The sequence below is a fragment of the Anomalospiza imberbis genome, chromosome 6 (assembly GCF_031753505.1).
Source record: "Anomalospiza imberbis isolate Cuckoo-Finch-1a 21T00152 chromosome 6, ASM3175350v1, whole genome shotgun sequence".
Lineage (NCBI taxonomy): Eukaryota > Metazoa > Chordata > Aves > Passeriformes > Viduidae > Anomalospiza > Anomalospiza imberbis.
The window spans coordinates 58,835,469-58,847,986 of NC_089686.1; the positions used below are offsets into that span (position 1 = coordinate 58,835,469).

Consider the following 12,518-nt stretch of genomic DNA (forward strand, 5'->3'; position numbering starts at 1 on the left):
AACAGTATCAATATATTGGGAAGATAGGAAGTATTCTGACTTAGGTATTCCTTAAGTACTGAGGGCAAAGGAAACCGCCCTGCTTTACTTCAAAGATCTTCCTGTGATTCCTATGGAGTATTCCATAATAAAGGCTCTGATGTAGGAGCTGCTTGTTACTTGCAGCATTGAGCCCATGGATGCTGGTCTGCATCTTGAAATCATCCCAGGGACACTTGGAGTCCTTGTGCTGCTGAGCTGAAATCTCCCCACCATCACATGCAAGTGTGTTGGGAGCCTCCAGCAGCAGCAAACTGCTGCGAGGGAAGATGAAGAACCTCTTTTTCTGTTTTGTACCAGCTTGTGCTCTGACACTTAACTCCAGCAAAGGAATACTGCTGTGGAGGGAAGTAGATGGTTTCCTTTCTGGGGCTGTTTTTGGTTCAGCCATTACCCATAGGGACAATCAGTATCTTTTCAATGACTTCTTCAGGAAACCACACCACGGTTTTCCTCTGTCATTGCGAAACTGCGCTTTTGAGATACAAGACACTCATGATTCATAAAGTTATGAATTGCATTTCTTTCAGAATAAATCCATGCGTGCCTTGGACATGGCTGCCTCTTGCCTGGGGGAACCAGAGCTGATGGGGCTTGTGTAAAGAGGTCCTGACTCTGGGTGGGTGCTTGGCTCATGGAGCTGACCTACTTTAGCTGTGACCTTGATTTGCTCAGAGGTGTTTGTGTACTCGTGATCAGCTTTGCTGCATGATTAAGCTGGCCACGTGTCATCTCACTTTTTTTTTAAGGGACGAACAGTAAGATTTATTTGTGCTGTCTCATTAGCCTAGAGGATCAGAGGAAGAGGAAATGCAAGGAAAGGGAATCCCAAGGAAGGAGTCCCAAACAGGCTGTAGAGACAAACTGTCATGGATACAGTGACAAATATAATTTGATTCTCCTCTGCAGGAGAATTCAATCAGGAAGTAGACTCCATGACATTTTTTTCAAGTAGGTCCTTAGAGTACTTTGGCAACAAGTTTGGCATCGTAAATGAAAAATTTGAACTTTGCTTATATATATATCTGGGTGACTTTTGTGTACTTCCTCCTAGAGAATTCTTTTTAGGCATTGAACATCCAGCAGATGGAGGCTGAAAAGACAGAAAATACTCAATTTCCTAGAATTTTAAGACAGCCTTGAGAAAAAAACATTTCTCCAAACTGTTCACTATTTAGTGTGGCATGCTGATTTTTGCTCTGATCATTGAGTTGACATCTTCTTAACTTTAAAACTCATTTCAAGAGACATGCATAGTTCTTAATTCCTGTAATGCTAAAATGTAGGACTGGGTGAGCATTTGGGACATGGTCGAGAAAGGGCTGACTGAAAATTAAATTAAGAATTCTGCTCTTTATGTATTTTTTTCTGCTCAAGTGGTCAAGACACTTAAATGCTTTGAATCTATCGAATATAGACAGGTATAAAACAGCAGAGCTGAATGGATACTTGATTTAATTTTTTTTCTATAAAACTGATATGAAATTTTTGTTTGAGATGAACAACAATTTGGTTTTTGCATTAGTGCACAGTGACCTGTGTGGTGTTCTGGTTCTGAAGCTAAAATGCTTACTGTTGCAGGCATTCTTAAAGAGAGAGGACTCTGGTATTACAAACCCTTTTTCCTCCACCCCCTTTTTCCTTTGTTCATTCCAGCTCATCCCAGCCTTCTGTCTGAGGTCATCATAGGTGGTCCCTGAAGTTACCTAATGCAGTAAAATGTGAGTTCAGCCAGCACCCTCACACAGAGAGGTGTTCAGAAACTAAGTTTAGCTATAGCTAATTTCTGCACATCAACTGAGACTGAAGATAATGGGTTTGGGTCTGAACCAAGCACAGAGAAATGGCCAGTGACTGGTTTTACTGGTAAATTGAGATGCAGCAACCTCATCCACCACAGTAACACCATTGAGTCTGTAGCTGTTGGGCTGCTGGGGCTAAGAGGGACAAAGCAGACAGCTGGGAAAACAGGGAGACAGTAGGGCCTGACCTACAAATAGCTATGGGTGTGAATGAAAGCAAAACAAATGTGGTTATGGATTCAGTAGCATTTCATAATTTGACTTAAATTTGTACTGATTTAGCTTTAGGTCAGTTTGGGTGCCAGCTGACCTCTTAATGTGCCTCTACCAGTATGTCCACACATTCTCAAAAATGGAAAGGGGTTGGGAAAGGACCACAGAGAAGTTGTTGGGTGAGATGGACAATGAGCTCTCAGCAACAATTTGGATGCTCTGCTGCTGGAACAACATTGATCCTTTCTTCAGTAGTTTGTGGTACCAAGACATTGACTTGCCTGACCTTCCAGGACCAGAAATTTAGATAATTTAAGCTTGTGAAATTCTGAATTTGCTGTTCTGGTTCTGGCAGAGCTGAAGAAAATGATAACAAGCAACTTTAGATTTTTTTTTGGCTAATAACTCATAACATGTCTACATACATGCTTCAGCAGAATTGGTTACAGTGTGGTCATGTTGACAGGACGTTTTTCTTGTAAACTTCTGAGAGTGTCATGGGAGCTGCTTGTTCTGTGTACTTGGGAAGTTCTGCTGCTGTCACAGGTTGGGAAGGCAGTCAGGATGCTCACAGGTGGATCAGCCAGAAAACTGTGTCCAATGGACTTTGGAAGTTTCCTTGCAGGAGGAAAATGTCAAACAGTTTCTAAATCTTCCGTAGTAGGTTTTGCTGAAAAACTTGTTTTGTGACAGCAGTGTGAAAGGGAAGGGCATCCACATGTTTGTAGTATAGCTGGGAGACACATTTGAGGGCTTGAGTTGTAGTATGGGATGTGCATTATGTATAAAACTTGAAGCCTGCAGAATAGAACCATGTTTAACCCCTGTCCTTCAAAGATGCCAACTGCTGCTACAGTGGAAAACAAAACTGTGAGCCAAGCCCAAACTTAGGACCACCCTTAGCGTAAGGCAGTCAGGACTGAAGGGTAAGCCTGTCCTTTGCTCTGTGACAGCAATTTAACTCATTCTGGCAGCATCTGACAGCAGATGTGCTCATGATTGTTATTTTGTGATCATTGTGAGCAGAGGGGGTATGTGCAAACACCAGAGGATGGTAAAAAGGGCCCAAAAGGAGGTGGTGCCAGAGATTCCTTCTGCCCAAAGCTTGGTCCATTGGAGATGCAGATCCCAACAGCTAACCCTTTGGATGGATGGGTAAAGTTTCTACACTTTGTAAGGAAATGAGTATTTGATCCCTGAGTTGGAAACACCTATTGCTTTTGTAAACTGTGTCTAAACCAATTGTTTTTAAAGTGTTTTTTAAGCTTGCTGGCTTTCCCTCCCATTCAGGTTTTTGAAAGTATTTGACCAACAGAACATGAGGCATGGAAGAGTTCTAAGGTTATCAGCTGCTTTGGGCTGAGCATCATCATTTTTGCCCAGGTGGATTTAGGCTTCCAAGACAGGCCTTCAGGTAAAGCCTCTTCTCTTTCACAGTTGATGCTATTTAGTAGGGAACTTTTCACAGGCTTTCTTCCAACAGTGTAATTATTTGCAGTCTAGAGGATTAAATAGTGAAGATTTGAATTACTTGCAGCCTAGAGGATTAAAAAGCCAATTAGATTAATTTGTACCTTTAACTAGACTTCTTTGACCACCATTGGGTTATATTATCTTTGTTTGTGGAGTCTTCTGTGCAGAGGTGTTTATTTCTATGGAAATGTTCTGAATTCAGTGGAAATAGAACTTTAAAAGTTTGTGAGCTCTTGTATGATCTTCAAATGCAGAGACACACTAAAACAAGTGTTCCCTGTCAGAATTATTCCTGTTAGGAAAAAGCAACTGGCTGGCCAGGTAACATAAGAGTAAGCCTGGTTTAGTTCAAGATCATTCTGACAAATCTTTAAAAACACTTGTGTTACATAATGTGTTTTCAGAATGGTCATGGTTTGTGTGCAATACTCCATACAGCAGTAACTGGAAAGGGAGAAGTTACCTGTTATAGCAGTAGGAAACAACAGAAACTGATTGTTGCTGTTTTTTAAGGATGCTAAGTTTGAGATAACTTTTTTGGTTAAAAATATTTAAGTATCTGCTTATATTAATGCAGTGGTTTTCTGGTTGGGGGTTGTTTTTTATTTCTTCCCTAATGTTAGACAGTCCAATGGCAGACCAAAGGATGGACATATCTTCTACAATTAGTGACTTTATGTCACCAGACCCTGCTGACTTGATCTCCAGTTCCCTTAGCACTTCAGGAATGGACTGTAATAGGAAAAGGAAGGGAAGCTCAACTGATTATCAGTAAGTTGGATTTCTCTTGATTTAGCACTGCTAAAAGGAGGTGGTAACACAAAAATAGAAGACTATAGAAATATTTAAAGCAGTTTTTAAATAACGTCTTTTTTACAACCTGCTTTAAAGGTTTTAATAAAGAAGAGAGCTACTATGTACTGAGAGCCAAGTTCATTATTTAATAGTAATAATAATAAAGCTGTCATCTCAGTGCAGCTAGAATTGATGAATTGATGGCTGTCAAATGGGGTAAGTCTGAGGAGTAAAGATTCTGGCTGGTGGGAGAATGGAATTAGTACTGATGAAATGTGCTGTGTGAAGGTTGGTTATATTGACCATTTACATAGGAAATACAATGTCTGACTAACAGAAGGGGAAGATAATAAATTTATTGAAAAGTGGAAGCAAAACTAGGAGTAGTTCCTTTTCTTCACCTATTTTTTCCTATTTAGTCACTTCCTATCAATGTGCTGCCAACCTTTACCTGATTAAGCTGTTTTGGGCTCTCATTTGAATATGAATCTGAATAGTCTCTGGTTTGAGGTATTAGAGCTGTATTTCTTTTAATCAGCTGGTTTAATCTTGTAGTGGTTCTCAGCTGTAGAAGGAAACCCACCCCCTCTGCTTTAGAATAGTGAAGGGCACAGCAGAGTTTGCCAAACTCCCAGACATGTAATGTCTCCTGCACTGGGAACAGCAAGAGCAACCTACTTACTGCAAGTGCCTGTGCAAGCCTCCTCTGCGTTGTAACTTTACAAAGTGTGGCTGCAGGGGAACTTGTGAGTGGCCACATCCATTATTCATCCAGCCACAGAGTCCATTTTTATGTAACTTAGCATAGATTTTATTGCTGAGGGCCTTTGGATTGTTGGCAGCTCTTTTTACAAGGAGGAGGAGAATTTTTAATCCATGCTGAGCATCACAATTAAGAATTAGATTCTTTTTAGGAGAACTTAGGCATGAAACTTTAAATACCTCTCTGAATTCCTTTCGTCTCCCCAAAAAGCACGTGTGTCCCTCTAGTTGAATTGACTGCTACAAAACTGAGTGAACAGCCTCAGTCCTTCCTCATACTTCCTCTTCTCTAGAAAAGATTTCTCCATTTTTATTACTCTGGATAGGAAGCATTACTCAAGTCCTCTTTTCCAAAAGACAGCTTGTTCTTGTAAGGTATAATTCTGCCCTTTAGATTTTGTGTGCATTTTTTAAAATGTGTGAAAACTCTGTTTCCTTGAATCCTTAGTAAAATAAGTTTATTTATTTTGTAGTCATGCACTCCACACCACTACATATGGTGTAGTCATACCATAGTTCATTTTGTGTTGCAAAGTAAATGGTGGCCACTAAATGTTCCTCTTGGAAAGCAGAACTTAAGGGAGACTACCTTGATCCCTTCTTTTATGTGTATGTATGGGAAAATGTTCCAAAATGCTACTGCTCAACTTCTGCTACCTGTTAATGATTTTATTACATAAATCATCCTAGAGCCCAGTTTGATGCTTCCTGTACCAGTGAAGCCAGGGAATAAGGGAGGCAGGACCAGTGTTTTAGGGTGGTTCTTTGATCACCTCTTGAGTACAAGCAAGAGGAGTCATCAGCTGCAATTTCAGCTCTCCACAACAGCTCTTTAGTTCTTTGTGCTGCAACTCCTCCAGGAAAATCCCTGCCCAGCTTATTGCTGTCACTTCAGCAAGGGCCGGTCAAATGCTGTTGTCCAAGGCTTCATGCACAGGACTATGAACAGTAAATTTCTTTTCTTGGGAGTCATGCTTTCAATTGAAATATTACATGATGAGAAAACAGACTTCCCTATTGCATTAGTAACTTACCTTGTACCTCTTCTAGATTTGGCTTTCTGGGGGGTTTTTACACACAAATATCCCAGAGCTAAAGGTGGTGTCACAAGGGCTGTTAAATTGTGAGCATCAGCAGTCAGTGGCTAAGACAATAACTCAGGTGTGCAGACTAGGAGATGAAGAAAACATTTAGCATTATTATGATATTATTTTAAAAGTAATCACAAAGATAATTGATCTGAGAGTGGAGTGAACCATACATGAAAGGCTACCATGTATATTTTTAAGAAGGCTCATGTCCAGTGTTGAACAGGAATAACTAGTATGTTATTGGCTGAGATGAGAAGGCTTTTTCATAAGGCTTTTCTAAAACATAGCCTCTTATCATGGTAAAGCTCAGTGGTATTTCAGGTCACTTTACAGTCTTGAAGTGGTGCCAGCAGTTAGTTTGCATGTAGAAATTCTGTTTAATTTCCTTGTAATATGATAAAGTCTGTAAAAAGTTCATCTTGGGATTTAGTCTAAAGCAAAATGTGCATCTGTCCTGCTGGGCAAGAATCAAAAACTGAGAAACTTGGGATACTTTATTTTTATTTTTATGTTTTATTTCTGGCCTCAGAGTCCTCTGAAATCCCATTTATCTAACCACAAGGACAACACGCATAAAGCACAGATCTTTCCTTTCTGAAGATGAAACAGTATCTCAATGATTTGCATAACATAATTTAGGTTAGTTATTTTATTAGTTTTTCACATTAAGTGTAATGAACTATGCTCTCTTTTCTTAAAAAGCAGAATTATTCTTTCAGAAAGTAGATTAATTTGAACAAGCCTGTTTCTTTAGAAAACGCTCACTGCTATTGTCCTGTTTTCATTGTGCTTTTCATTTCAAACAGAATATGAATTAGCTTGAGAATTAAAGCAGAAAATGTAAGACATTGTTCTTATTTCCTATATATTGTGTACTTTATTTTTCTTTCTTTTCAGACTCGATGGCTTTCCTTTTGAGTAAGTATAAATATTTTAGTAATCGGTTTCACTTGAAAAAGACACCCAGTGTTTTTTCCCTGTCTTTTGCTACCATAGACTTAAAATTCACAGGTAGAAATTAAACCAGAATGAGCAAGCCTAGGAATGTCCATGTAAGCACAGTTGTACAGATTTATGTAAACCAAAACATTCTCTTCCTAATTATTTTGTCTAAAAATAGATGTGTAGTCATGAGCATTTAACTTTTATTTACCAAGTACAGCTACAAAAACTTACACTCTCCTCTCCTGCTTAGCTGTGCACATGTGGCTACAATATTAAATGTAATGAGGGGGTTTATTTCTATTCTTCATGCCTCTCTCCTTTCTTCTTTTCTTCATGTTGAAACAAAAGCAAACCATGTATCTACACTGAAAGTTGCACTAATTTCCAGTGTGCCTGGTTAGTTTCACACAGACTTTTATTCTCTCCTTGCATTTGGCCATCTCCAGTGGTGTGTTAATTTAGGTTATTACCATTTTCTTCCCCAAAATCAACTACTATAAGGCAAACTGAGCTATAGAACATACAGGCATCTGCACAAGGCTGGGTTTTTTCCCCCTTCTGTAGCTAACTGAAAAACATTTTTGTAACAGATGATATCTTTGAACTGCAGCATGTTTTACTGTCAAACACATCAAATTTTGCCATTTAGTGAGTTCTGAAGGAGACACAACTAATTTAAGAAAATGTTTTAATGTTACAAAAACCACACAGCTTCCTTAGTCCTTCCAGGTTGTTGGTTTTATACTCCCATTTTTGTATTTGTGATTTAGAGATGGCAGGAATACTTGATTCTGACTTTATGGTAGTTGGATAACAGTGCTGCCAGTCCTGCTGAATTGGTGATGTGTTGCTTTGTTCTGTTTCTGCAGGGAAGGTATGGATACAGATAAAGATGACCAACATGGAAGGTACTGTTGATACAGTCACTGAAATCTCAGTTTCACAGTTCTGACACAGTCTCCTGACTGTGGATGCCTGTTCTCAGTGTCACTGTGGCCCCAAATTATTGCTTTGCTGGGATGAAGCAATAATCTAAACAATCTTAGTTGAAACAACATGGAACAGACAAGATAAAACACCCCCAAGTCTGAGGCACAATGTTATAGATACTGATCTTTGCTGTAGAAAGGTTAAATAAACATACAAATTCTAAAAAAACTTATCTTAATGAGGATCAGTAGGATGTGAGATGCAGTTAAAGAGTTGGGTTGAGTGCTTTCAACACTGTAACTTTGTGATGTCATTTCTCAACAGATTGGAGTATGCAGACCAACAAGGCAGGATAAAAAATGCAAGGTAATGCTCTAAGCAAATATATTTAAAAGATCTGTCTCCTGCTTTTTGCCATGTATGAATTATTTGTGCATGTTTCTTCTAAAAATATATTTTTCTAGCTTTGACCTTCTCTGATTTTCCCATCTCTTTGCACTGTTCACATTTTTCATTGTTTGCATAGAGTGAAACAACTAATTTGATAAATAGCTTGGTTTTAGTCACCTCATTGCTGCTGAAATTGAAGCCAGATATGTTTCTGGTAATGTTACATTCTTCATCTTTCTTCTTTCAGACTCAGTAGTGGGTTGTGAAAGTGTTAGCAGTGAATCTTAACATGGGAAAATATAAACCTGACCAACACTGGGTGTGTTTCCTGACAAACCAGAAGCTCATGCTGCGACTTTTCCTGTTGCTTATAATCATTCTTTACCCAAATAATTCACATCAAATGTCTGAAGTGTCTGCTGTCCTTTCCATAAGGATAACAGTATTGTAAAATGCAGGCAAACCCAGTGGGAAGAAATGCTGATATCTGACTCCAGTTCAGAAGGCTGAATGATTTCTTTATTATAACTGTGCTATAATACATTAATATACTATATAAAGGAAGATACTAAAACTACAAACCTACTTTGCTAACTCCCATATCTAACTCACTCACAACTGGTGACCCTCTCTGAGAGTGCAGCCACAGGTGGGTTGGATTGTCCACCAGGCTCAAACAATCCTCACCAGAATCCAATCAAGCAATCACCCCAGGCGAACAATTCTCCAGACACATTCCACATGGGAAAAACTAGGAGCAGAAATAGAAATTGTTTTCTTTTTCTTTCACTCTGTGCACCTCTATGAAAAATCCCGAGAGGGATAAATGTGCGTACCACGTAACAGGGTAGCTCACTCACCCTGAGGAGGTTGCTTTTGGGCATTGTTCCATGTGCCTGACGTGCTCTGCTGTGTGTGTGTGCAGGGAGGCTCACAGTCAGATCGAGAAGAGGCGCAGGGATAAGATGAACAGCTTCATAGACGAGCTGGCCTCGCTGGTGCCCACGTGCAACGCCATGTCCCGCAAGCTGGACAAGCTCACCGTGCTCAGGATGGCTGTCCAGCACATGAAAACACTTCGTGGTGAGTTCCCTGGGGCTGCAGGGCCATTCCAAGTGGCATTTCCCCAAAGCCACGCCTTTCCTCTCCCTTTTTTTGCTAAAAAGGAGTAAGTTCATTCATTTTGGGAGGACTCCTCCCTTCTCTTAGCATCTGATGCTCAGTGTTCATTCACAGCTTGCTAGTTCATGGTCCAGTAAATACCTTGACATGACTTGGGGAGCTTGGGGATGAGAAAATAATAACTTTCCATCATCTGACCTATTGATCCCTGCTGCCAGACTCCACACACCAAGGCAGCTGGGGCAGGTGGGGAGAGGGAACAAAAAGCTTAAGGGCAGTGCACAGTTAATTCTGGTGCAACACTGAGCACTGCTCTAAGCAGGAAATGTACCAAGTTGTTAGCTATAGAGGTTGGATTTTAGATATGATATTCCCACAGGACTTCTGAGGTTTTGTGTTTTTACCTTTAGCTCTGTGTGGAAAAAATAGAGAGTACTTTGACAACTTAATTTTGGTCTTTTTGACGAGTTTCTTTTGCAAGCCCTTGAAGGGAAACACACAGCTTTGGAAGAGTTGAGGTTGTGAGAAATTGCTGTGTGTTCCTAAAGCTTCATATGAGTGAATCAGTGCTTGGGTACAATTGGTGCTGATGTTAAAAGCTTTAAGCCTTCAAGAAATGCACTACTGAGAAAAAAAAAAAAAAAAAAAAAGGGATGCAGCTAATGGTAAAAAAGATCCTGATGATTGTTCTCATTTCTAGGAGAACTGGTGCCTTCACTTGTATTTAGCCTTGCAGTTTTGGAAGGCTTAACTTTGCTGCCGCTGTCATTTGATGAGGTTAATACTTCATATCTCCTCAGTGGTTACTAATTTGACTCTCCTCTGCCTTTATGAAGGGAAAGAATGAGAAGAATTGCTCCTTAATAAATAGCTGCCTCATTTGTTGCCAGTTTTGGGGTTTTGGCATTGTAAGATGATGTCATTGTAATGCTGGGTTTTATCTTTGGCTTGGAATGAGAGAATTGATTTGTAAATTCCTAAGTGATATGATTTGTTTACATGAGCTTGTCATGTTTTACTGAGTTATAAGGAGAAGAAATAGTTTGAATGTTTTTATTCTTTAATATCTTATTGTTATAATTTCTAATTCTGAGACTAGGCCATAAATCGAGGACAGCCTTTGGGTTCAGTAATATGTCAAGGAATACTTTTATATCTCAGAGGCATTTCATTTGCATTTCTACCTCATGCAGTACTTGTGTCTTAGCAAAAAAAGCTTCATCCTTTTTTAAGTTAATACCAACAGAGCTCATGTTGATAGTAAAACAAAGTCAAAAAAGTTCATTTTAAAGAACTCCTGCAATGAACAACAGTCTAAGAAGGAGCCAAAGGAAAATTGCTCATTTAAGTGTGTAATGTTAATGATATGGGAATCGTTTGTTTGTTTTCTTTAGGTGCTACAAACCCATATACAGAAGCAAACTACAAGCCTGCTTTTCTATCAGATGATGAATTAAAACATCTTATTCTCAGGGTATGTTCCAACTTTTAATTAAGAGATATTAATATCAGTGACTATAGCCCTCCCAAAGCCCACCACCAGTATTTTTCTGCCTTGTGTATCAGCTTAAAAATGTTTTGATTATGGAGGATAATTAAGAAATCTGGAGCCTGCTTCACAGAGTCAGTGAGTTTAATGATGACTAGCATTTCTTAATTTAAGCAGAAAGATTGAAGAGAGGGATTTAGATGGGAACCATCAGAATCTTCAGTTATTACATGTACAAACCAAAGTCACATGGATTGTTTTCTTGCAGACTTGCTGCCCTGGGTTACCTTGCCAGGATTTTCAGTGTCCAATGATACAATGAGCACCTTTTTATTGAGGTCACTGATGTAACATGACTTAGTGTGTTTGGCTGCCTGCTGTTATACTGCTTTTATAGTGTGGAGAGCTTCTCTCATCACTCAGTCATTCAGCTCTTCTAGTGGCTGTGTAATTGTTGAAGCACTGCAGTGTCCAGATTGCAGAATTTAATTTCTGCAGCATTGTGACTCTGAAGATACATAACTGGGGCCTATTCCTGCATGCTTGTGTGTGACTAAAAGGCAGGACTTTGCAAATAGGAATTAGTTGCCTCCAGGCACAGAAATAAATATCCAGGTTATGGTTGGTTTCTAAAAGGGGAGCTTTTTAAGTACAGTTAAAATAACATTTTAATTTGAAGGCATTATTAAACATAATCATAATATTATTGGACAAGACATGGGTTCTTTCTTCTCATAAAATTTATTTTACATTCTGGGCACAATGCCCAGAATCGTGCCAAAAATGTTTGCAGATGCAAAAAAAAACCCTTCATTGTAATTTCACTTTTTTTCCTGTTGACTCAGTTACCTCTAAATGTTAAGACAGCTCTCCTAGTGTAGAAATTCTACTGTACACAAAGTGCTTTTAAAGGTTATAATGATGCAATGTGGATGTATAACTTGGGATTTGACTTTTTTTACCCCCCACCCCCCGATTAGGCAGCAGATGGATTCCTTTTTGTTGTGGGCTGTGACAGAGGAAAGATACTGTTTGTTTCAGAATCTGTCTTCAAGATCCTCAATTACAGTCAGGTATTCTTTTCCATTTTAAGTACGTTAGGTCTTAAAAGATTTGAGAGCTTTTTGATGGTTATGCCTTTAACTAGGGGGTAGGCATGAGAAGAGTCTGTCCTGAAAGCTGAGAGGTGTTGCAAAAAGAGAGAGAGCTTTTTTCTGCCATGTCATTAGAGAATATTGTTTTGGTTTCCATTCTAAGCAAGGAGGTGAAAAGGAACTAAATTTAATTCACTGATTGATGCATTCTGCTCAAGGATTTACCCTCAAGGCTTGCAAAAGCATTACCTAATTGGGAGTGCAAGCAAATATTGAAGCATCAGTCTGGGGTTCTTCCAGTAGCATCACATTGATTTTTCAACTTAGTTTTGAACAGTCAACCTCTTCTGGTTTTGCTTGCATGCTTACTGAT

General features: G+C 39.2%; 1 protein-coding gene across 13 annotated transcripts in view; it reads left to right on the forward strand.

Moving 5' to 3' along the window:
- Positions 1-12,518, forward strand: part of BMAL1 (basic helix-loop-helix ARNT like 1) — a 48,910-nt gene that overhangs the window by 21,646 nt on the left and 14,746 nt on the right. For 7 of the 13 annotated variants that reach the window (XM_068194674.1, XM_068194682.1, XM_068194681.1 and 4 more), the window contains exons 2-9: positions 3,345-3,468; positions 4,151-4,298; positions 7,073-7,093; positions 7,990-8,028; positions 8,375-8,416; positions 9,366-9,523; positions 10,957-11,036; positions 12,032-12,124. In XM_068194674.1, coding sequence (XP_068050775.1) covers positions 4,159-4,298; positions 7,073-7,093; positions 7,990-8,028; positions 8,375-8,416; positions 9,366-9,523; positions 10,957-11,036; positions 12,032-12,124 — 573 coding nt within the window. In that variant the 5' untranslated portion in view covers positions 3,345-3,468; positions 4,151-4,158. Of the gene's footprint in view, positions 1-635; positions 659-1,106; positions 1,761-2,983; positions 3,228-3,344; positions 3,469-4,150; positions 4,299-6,725; positions 6,815-7,072; positions 7,094-7,989; positions 8,029-8,374; positions 8,417-9,365; positions 9,524-10,956; positions 11,037-12,031; positions 12,125-12,518 lie in introns of those variants that run through there. The other 6 variants (XM_068194683.1, XM_068194686.1, XM_068194680.1 and 3 more) reach the window with 5 other exon arrangements.